The sequence below is a fragment of the Falco rusticolus genome, chromosome 9 (assembly GCF_015220075.1).
Source record: "Falco rusticolus isolate bFalRus1 chromosome 9, bFalRus1.pri, whole genome shotgun sequence".
Classification (NCBI taxonomy): domain Eukaryota; kingdom Metazoa; phylum Chordata; class Aves; order Falconiformes; family Falconidae; genus Falco; species Falco rusticolus.
This window is the reverse complement of record NC_051195.1, coordinates 51,858,671-51,867,933: the sequence shown is the minus strand read 5'-3', so window position 1 is coordinate 51,867,933 and position 9,263 is coordinate 51,858,671. Positions and strand designations below refer to the sequence as shown.

The window sequence follows — 9,263 nt, the reverse complement described above, 5'->3', positions numbered from 1 at the left end:
CAGTGTCCATGGAAGTCAGACGCACCCAATCCCATTCCATGAGCTCAAGCCAGAGCCGAATGCATTCACAAAGCTTAAAATTTCAATCAGAAAAAAATCACTTTCCTTTATATTTGTGAAATTCAATGCTGGGGTAAGTATAGGTCACATTCAGAAATATGCAGCCTCCACTCTGCAGCGAGGCACAGACCATTTAATAGAGCCAGAGTAAGGTGGAATTTTTAGCCCAAACCCTACCCTGCTAGAAAGGCCCTACTTTGGGGCATTTCTCCTACCTGTGACTGCACATTGGCTCCGACTTGGGACCCCTGGTAAGAATCCCCATTCAGACTCTGCATGTTCATGAACATGTCCCCAGAATTTGGGAGGTTAAAAGAACCAGAAGAACCTGGAAAGGAAAGAGTTAGGTAGCTGAATAACAGAGAGCTGCAAATATATAACCCCAGAGACCTGAGGGCAGGGGAAGGAGAAGAAGACAGGAGAGGAGAAGGAAAGGCAGCGCACAGCAGAGGGGAAGCTGCTGGCCCCGGCGCAGGGTGAGCTCGGGCCACCGGCCCCCCGCCCACGGCTCGGCGCCCCGGCTGGGCTGCTGCCAGCTCTCCCCCCGCACCGGCTGCCGCCCGGGAGCACCACGCTGGGTAAGCCTGGCAGCCCCCTGCAACCCAGGTTAGCTCTTCCCTCTGTACAACAAGTTTTCACGTCGAGAGCTTTCCCCCGATGGATCGCTTCATCATGAGATGCTATCACCAAACACTCAGAGAAAAACTCATTTTGAGTCTGCGCTTCACGTCTCCTTCAAAAGGAAATGGCTGGCAATTTCTAAATAGCTGATTTGTTACCATCAGAGGAGGAACCTTTTTCTTACTTTCTTTTGATTAAAGTGGTTCCTCCCCACACCCTCGGATCTTTATACCCTTTAAAAGTTGGGTCGCAGCAAAACTTCACTGTAAATAGTGTCAAACACATCTGTGCTTCGTGGAAACCTTTGCCTCTGGAGCCCAAAAAAGCGACTTCCTCTTTACACACTCCCCTTACTAATTTCATGCTTAGATTTGCAAAATGTCAACACCACACTAGCGAGACAATTTTTAAATACTGCAGAAGAACATGTGGTACAGCAACTCCAAAATAAAAGTTGCATCCTTAGATTTCTATATATAATATCAACTCCATTTCAAGCAAGCCAGAGTTTAAATTCTAATTAGTGCATGCTAAAATATTCCCCTATTTCGTTCTTATCTTGACAATAAATTTAATAGTTCTACAAAAGCGGACTTGGAGCTCTGCCTCATTTTGTGTTATTTTCATTGAATGAGAAAAAGCTTAAAATATCTATGGAAACAAAGAAGCTGCCAGAAGCCCGAGCCAGGCAGAAGTTACCATCATGGGAACGACATGGGCCCTGCCCTGCTCCCTGCAAGGCTGCGGGAGCGTCACCTGGGACCACCTACGGCAGTGCTCAGCCCCCGCAGTGGTCCAGCCCAGAGGTCCACGGGCTTGGTCCCACTGCCCATGCCACGATTAGGTCTGCTAGGGAGCTGCACCCTTCTCAGCCCGACCGAACTCACTAGGGCACCACTGAGGGTTTTCCTGCACAGCCTGCCCTTCAGGAGGCTTAACACACAAGCTGGGTACGTACCAGAGTTTGGTGTGGTGGGGGAGTTTGTCTGGTTGTTCTGGACGGCCGCGGCCACGGCATGCGCTGCGGTCACAGCCGTCTTTGCCGCGTAGAGATTGGCTTCTTCCTGGAACTTCCCGATGTTCTTCTTGTACCTGATTCTCTTATTGCCAAACCAGTTGGACACCTGCAGTAAAGAGAGGTGGGAAGGGTGAAGGACACGAAGTGCTTGACCTGGCAAAGTGTGACCCCTTCGAGATGTCATGTTTGGTCCAGAAAACAGGCATGCCCCAGCCCCCAACCCGTATCTGCCACATACTCCAGTTAACTAAGCAGTAACCAAAGGTGGCGCGGCGCTGGCCCAGGCTGCCCAGAGCGGCTGTGGGTGCCCCATCCCTGGCAGTGCTCAAGGCCAGGCTGGACAAGGCTGGGAGCAACCTGGGATAGTGGAAGGTGTCCCTGCCTGTGGCAGGGGGATTGCACTAGGCGACCTTTAAGGTCCCTTCCAACTGAAACCATTCTATGATTCTATAATGAGTTAAATATTACTATGGATATGAGCGTGATCTGGCTCCCCTACTCTGCTGGCAAACTGATGCACGAGGGGTGACCCTTTCATGATGACACCTCTCCTGGAGCTTGCTGTAGCATTTGGTACAGCATTGTCTCCTACTACTATGAGCCATTTGTCAACAAAATCAATGCGAGACCCCAAAGCTGCTCAAGGGGGACCAAGGCCCAGCTGAGTGAGGGTCAGCAGGCAGTGAGAGCAATTGTTCTTTATTTTTGGGCTGGAACAACCTTGGCAGCCCACTCATAGAATCATGGTTGGTCAGCTGAAAATGAAAGGAATCATATAAATCAATAATGGCTGAAAAGTCACTTTGTCATCTCCCTTTGAAGATGCTGTACTGAAGCCAAGATGGCTCACGGGGCACCGACTATTAACCCACACAGAAGTCACGGCTGGAGCTGCTCAGAAAAGTTCATACAATCTTTCTCAGTGGCTTTGTTTAACTTCAGCTGCCATAGCAGAGCTCCTAATTAACAACCCCAGTATGTAACACAGACGGCTGCTGAAACAAAAAAGCACCTGCAACAACCCAGAGGTAAAGGGGAGGGCACCAGGAACAGCATGAGTGGTTATGGCCCAGCCACCCGGCACGGGGTGCTGCACCCTAACACGAGCCGCGGCAGCTCTGCAGCACCCGTGGCTCCTGGTAAGGCACCTGCACCACAGCACCCAGCAAGGCTGCAGGCAGGAGGCAAATCCTGCTGTATTTTACGTAGTGCAGCTTTTGTTTAAAAACAACTAATGAAAAGCCTCTAGCTTTTAACAGTAATACAAAAGGTACCTTATACATTCTGTTCCCTAGATAATACTCCACCGTATTCTATATATTGCACTTAATATTACCTTGTCAGTCAGAGAAGCAATAATACATTAATGAAACCTAGCAAATAATTATTGTGGACAATCAGATTATGCTTTATTAACAGTTTCATAATTGAGGAATCTCTGTACATCAACTGTATTGTCCACGGATGTGTGCGAGACCCCTCTGTTTATGCACGCCCCTGGACCAATCAAACAACAGCCATCACTAATAAAGGTTTATTTAATTCTCACAGTAAAATTTTAATATCACCAGCAGCCTGGGGAAGCCTCAATGAGTGGATTTGCTTGACATCAGATCGTTTCCATTCTGTTAGTCCCAATACTTCTTAATCTTTAATATCAAGGCAATTAAAATTAATGGCCACTCATCCAGAGCCACTGTGGGCAGTGTTTCCTTGACATCAATTGTTTGATGGGATTACCTAGAGGTTAAACTAACAAGCAAAGTTTAATTGGAAGCAATGAGAGGAGCAGCGATCGTACGTTATGTTTAACCCGCATACCACATCTAAATGAATATCCAGAAATGTTAAACTATTTCTGAGATTATAGCGCGCACTCTGCTCACCGGCAGGGCCCGGCACCGTTGGCTGCCCAAGAAACCACAGCACCCCTCCGGGGCAGCATAGGCAGCAGTGCCCAGGTCCCTTTGCCTCCCGGCCAAAGGACTCTTCGCTCTCCTGTGAACCACATCAGTGAGGGGCTGCAGCAGAGCGTGCCACGGCCGGGCAACGTGCAGGGGCTCCAGGCGCAGCCAGGCATGCACGGCCGACACAGGCGGCTGGATGCATCCAGGACAGGGACAGGGTGCCGCTCAAGCAGAGCCTGTGCCAGGCAGGATTTAGGCTGGATTTACCACTGTGGCATTTCTTCCTGTGGGACTGTGCTGGCTGCCTGCCTGCCCGGAGCACACCTCACCCTGCCCTGGCCACTGGCACCGGCACCGTCCCAGGGAGGGCTGGGATGCTGGTGCTGGGCTGGCCCCGAGCAGCACTGGGACCGGGGGGAACCGCAGCGCCCTGGCTCCTCGCCCAGCCCCACACTCACCTTAAAAACGAAAGCTGTCTCCATCACGAGCTGCTTCACAACACATTTTTCATTAAAATAAACTATCTCTTCACATAAAAAAAACAATGAACATCTTTCTCCTCCTGATCATTGAAGGCCAATTAATTAATTGGGCTTAATTGTATATTACATTTCAAACAATACTGTTGCACTTATTTATCATGTTAATTGCAATGTTAAATAAAAAGACAGTAAATTATTACTTAAATCATCAAGATGCCTAATGTGGGATTTGGGATGGGGCAGGCCTGCCTCGTGTCTCTGCACAGGCTGATTTCATGGGATAAATCAGTGCTCGTTCTGCAAAAGACGCAGCTGACACGAGAGCATCTCTGCTGAAATTAGTGAACTATGTATTTACAGACCACGGAAATTTTTCCATCGTGTTTCCAAGTGTTTGCAGCACACAGTTCACATTCCACACCTAATCAAATGGCACAAAGTAGTAAAATTTTAAAATCAATGCAGCATAATCATGGTACATGATCTAAACCTAAGAATTTTACCTGTAGAAGATAATTAAGCTTGCTTTCCCCCCCCCCCCCCTTGCTTTCCATATAAAGTCAAGGGATAAGAGCCTGTACATCCATCGCTTTCCCTGTCAATCTGCTTACAGAGACAGACTCAGAAGAAGCAGAAGCAGGAGGGGTGCTGAAAACCAGCTTCTGCATTCTTTCTTTAAAAGAATTTTAAATATATTCCCTTGTCAACCACATCCTTCTTTTGTTTGAAGCAGTGAAAAATTTTATTGCTGTAATCCACTGACACGCTTTCAGCAATGACTATGCCCTTTCTATAGCCCATATGATAGACTGATAGTTGTTCATGACACCCTGAAAGAGGCTCATCTGCAAAAGTATAAAACATCAGCCTCGCAGCCATGGTAAGGGGAGAACAGATGATACAGTTTATCTCCCTCGAACACGTGCTGATCGGGTAGCTCTAAATTACAGCTGACGATGTTCTCTGTTAAGGACATTTTTTTCCCTAGAATTACCTTTTCTGTACTCTTAAAAATGAAATTGTGTGAGGTGTTCATCTTAATAAATAGTTTGTCTTCATGCTTTTCTTGAAAAACCTTCTCTACATATTATTTTAAACACCAATATCAAAACTGAAACCATCTATCTCCCATCTGCAACTAAATGATTCTGGGACACAATTTTCTTTGCAGCTCGGTAAAGTGCTATGGCAGCAAGATTTCCAGTGAGCTGCTTAATCTGGGGGGAGGACGACCCAAAACACTCACTAATTAAGTGTTTGAGGGAGAAAATGTTCTGCCATGAATCTGCCCCCAGCACTTACAAGGCACTGACAGTACGAGAAAGAAACACCTTGGATCATCGTTAGGAGAGGCTACAGGGGAAGCCTGGCTCAGCCAGAAAAAGGAGAAAGCCTCCATCAGACACGGACCACAACCTCCACGAGTTTGGAAAGCCATCCATTAACATTTTTTCCCCCTCCCCCCCCCAACCCTATCAATTTCCAGCACTTTGCACCTCCGGGGCATTTGTAGCAGGGAGGTAAATAGGGCATGGTGCCAGGCACAGCCATGTCTGAGGGACTCCTGGTCAAGGCTGGAAATACGTGTGCTCAGAGATTTTTTCATAAAAGCCCTGTGCAAGGTGTAGCTCAGTCACTCGCTTGGATGCCATAGCTTATCCCATGCGATGCTACTCCTGCCAGTATTTTAAATGACTGCTCAATTCACCCCTGATTTCTGGATTGCGTCCTCTGACTTCTGCTGCCAACCACCAGAGCAGTGTGCACTGGGCTATTTTACAGTGCTTGCTCAGAGCTTTTCTGCTAGATGGCCTCAAAAATATACACATTTTTCAGTACAAAGAAAGACAATTTCAGGCCAGTTCAACCTAGTAAATACCAACTAACATTGCAGTCCTGCCGTGCGGCCTTTGGAAGTGCCTTTGAAAATCAAAGATTAGGGTATCTGTGGTATTCACATTTTCTAGCTGTGACTGCAGATCTATCATGAACTTAAGCAACCAGCTGATCACAGGCACTCCCTCTCTCACATGCACGCTCCTCTCCCACCAGATGACACACTCCCATTTTCAGGCCTTCCCATCGTCTGGAGGCTTTCCTAGTATTTGTACTGTCTCGCCAGAGTGAAGCTCCTGCCGTGGCCCCAGACTTGCACCTCTGGCGGCTCATGCCCAGGTTGCATAGTCAGTGCTGCCCTTGCTCCAGGCTGGAAAATGTCACCCTGCAAAGCTTGGAATGCTGCGCACAGTGCTACAGAGGATGCGCTGCAGCTACTCCCATTGCTCACTCAGACTTCCTAATGGATTCAAGAAACAATACATGCTTGTACCAAATATTAGAGACAAACCTACACTCATGTCACAGGCTCACTGCTGCTGCTACATTTTTGGACCATCTGCCTGCCTTTTATTTCATTCTACAACATATACATTAAATCTTATCAAACAACCAATTAAGAAAGAAATCAGATCTATTAGCACTAGAAGCAATCAGTTATGGCTTCTCAAGTGTTCCATCTCATTTCCTTCAGTCACTTCAGCCTTATCTAGATCTAGCCTTTTATCTGTCCACTCTGCAGGATCACTAACTCCTTCTCTGCCAGGCACAATTCACTGTCCGCTGGGCGGACAGAAAACATCTTTCCAGCAGGTCTGTTGTCCTCTTTACCACGTAATCTCTCCCAATTGCATTTTGCCAGCAGAGCTGAAGAACTTGGTGGTTTCTCCAAATTGGTGTTGATGGCATTGCCTCTCCCAACTACACAGCAGGCTGCCTCGGCTCACATGAGATGATTTTTGGACACCACTTGCTGGAGGAATTGCTATAAACCATCTTGTGCCAAGAGGACTGAAACCAGCAACAAGATGTAGGGCTGCAGACCAAGGTGCCCAGGTAGTCATGTGCTCTTGGACTATTTGGCTGGTTCTGGGCATTCATGGCAGCCACAGGGAAGCCCACGGGCACAGAAGAGCTGCGCAGCGCCCACCACGGCTGCCCCTGCACCTGTCAGGGCTGCAGTCACTTGCATGGTGCTAACAGCAATGGAAGAGCAATGGCAGAGGCAACATGTTTGGTGCTGAATTTCTCCTAAAAAAATCCTGCCCATCACCCCAGCCATTTGTAAATGGACTGGAAGAAACTGTCCCCATCTCCATCCCTTACCTTCCTTGAGCACAGTTGCTTCCCACCCTGCTGGGAGCACAATATGCGTTGCGTGTCAAGGAACGAGCACAGAGACAGCAAGGCACACACATGTCCACTGGCCTCTTGTGTCACAGGGCCGTTTCACTAGGGTTTGTACGGAGGGTATCTCCAAAGTCAATTAAGTAATATCAAATTTGGGGGAGCAGGACAGCCTTCCATTTCAAAGTCTTCAATAAAGTGCCTGAATTTTTTATGCATTCAAGGGAGACCTATAAAGTAAATCTCAGCTCAGGTCTTAATTATAAAGCTAAAGGTTGCATTGCTAATAATGCCAATACTGCAGCCTGCAATCATTAATAGTTAACACATTCGCCACAGGCACTGTTCCTCTAAAGGACCTGAAATATTGATAAGCAGAGCTGATGGAGCTGGAGGGAGATGGCACACTGGGCCCTGCCATGGGCAGTGGGGTAGCTGGAGAATGTGGAAACTGCTGGTGAGCTTTCCCCGTCACCCAAGTGCAACCTTCCCCAACTGTATGAGCCGTATTTACTGTGGGAATAGTTTGGTTTTCTATCAAATGCAGAGGCCAAAAGAAATGCTAAGTGCTGTTTTTCTTTTTAAGCTACCTGGTGAAGGAAAGCTCGATGGAGCAGTGTCATTGGCCTGAGCTTCGCTGCAAGACGCCGGTCCAGAGCTGTAAGTGTACTTTGGCCTGCACAGAAAGCAGCTGTAGCCAACACCAGGCATGTTTCTGCTTAGGGAGATGCCGGTTTTCTTGCATTAACTTCACAGCAACATCTGTTACATGTGATAAAATGAGCAACTCTGCCTAATACATTTTTGCTACAGAGAAACCACTCCTGTCACTTGAGTATATTGAGAGGCTGAATTTCTGGCTCTTTTAAAAAAAACAACTTCAAGCAATCAAAGAAATTCTGATCTATAGAGATAGATTATATGTTTGTCAATAAACTGGCCTTCCCCCGAAATAATGGTAAGCTGTAATGAATTCGTAACAGGCAGTAAGGCTCAGCAAGGAATCTTACAGACTCTGCAGAAGAAAGCTGACATGAAGTAGGGTGCTAACCTCACAGCCTTTTTATTTCTACCTTCATCTTCACATGCCCGCTTGTTTCACCCCAGCACAGCCCCAGCCACCTGCAGGCACGCTGCCTTCCCTGCACAGCTTAGTCACGTTCCATCACCCTGATGAACTTTACCATGGTCAACAATGCAAATCCGAAGGGATTATGAAGGTGCATTGGGCAGGGACCTGCTCCATATCACATGCCTCCGCTGGAAGCACTTCCCAGAGCCCCGAGGGAGACAGCAGCTTTGCAAGGGGAGCCGGGAGGTCGACGCACTGCCTGGGGTGCGGCAGGTCAGGGGCCAGGACCCGCTCCGCTCCCACCCACTGCTTACCTGCGATACTGTGATGCTGCACTTCTTTGCCAGCTCTTCTTTGGCTTCTTCACTGGGGTAGGGGTTACTGAGGTGGGAATAAAAATACTCATTCAAGATTTCTGTGGCTTGTTTACTGAAATTACGCCTTTTCCGTCTGAAACAAGAAAAGAAAAGCACAGCTGTTCTTCCAGATGCAAACAGGTCTCTGGCAGGGTCAGCTGGGATGGAAGTGACCCTTGTTTCACATGCCTGTGCTGCAGCGCACAGCAACACGATGCAGCAACACGACGGCACTGCCTCAGCACCCCATATTCCTTTGGGCCAGCCCTCCACCAGGTTTGGGCTCTGCCCTGATGCTGTGCGGGGGGGGGCAGTGGGCTGCAATGCCCATGTTCCTACATCCAGCCCTGCAAGGGCCCGGTCCCTGCTTCCGGCTTCGCACCACCCACCAAGGGTTCCATCCCGTGGTGCACAGGCAACGTCTGTGCACTGTGGCAGAAAACACGGCGAAGCAAAAGGCGAGGCAGGGCGCTGAGCTGGGCAGCCTGCCTGCAGCACCCAAGCATGCAACCCAGCCCGACCCTCCCAGCTGTTCGCCCACCCCACGCTGACAGCAAGCACCTA

General features: G+C 48.5%; 1 protein-coding gene across 5 annotated transcripts in view; it reads right to left on the bottom strand.

Moving 5' to 3' along the window:
* Positions 1–9,263, bottom strand: part of PBX3 (PBX homeobox 3) — a 115,708-nt gene that overhangs the window by 5,170 nt on the left and 101,275 nt on the right. For 4 of the 5 annotated variants that reach the window (XM_037399870.1, XM_037399871.1, XM_037399873.1 and 1 more), the window contains exons 5-7: positions 8,658–8,793; positions 1,640–1,805; positions 276–388 (exon numbers count right to left, since the gene is read on the bottom strand). In XM_037399870.1, the coding sequence (XP_037255767.1) occupies positions 276–388; positions 1,640–1,805; positions 8,658–8,793 (415 nt within the window). The remainder of the gene's footprint in view (positions 1–275; positions 389–1,639; positions 1,806–8,657; positions 8,794–9,263) is intronic. The other variant, XM_037399874.1, reaches the window with a different exon arrangement.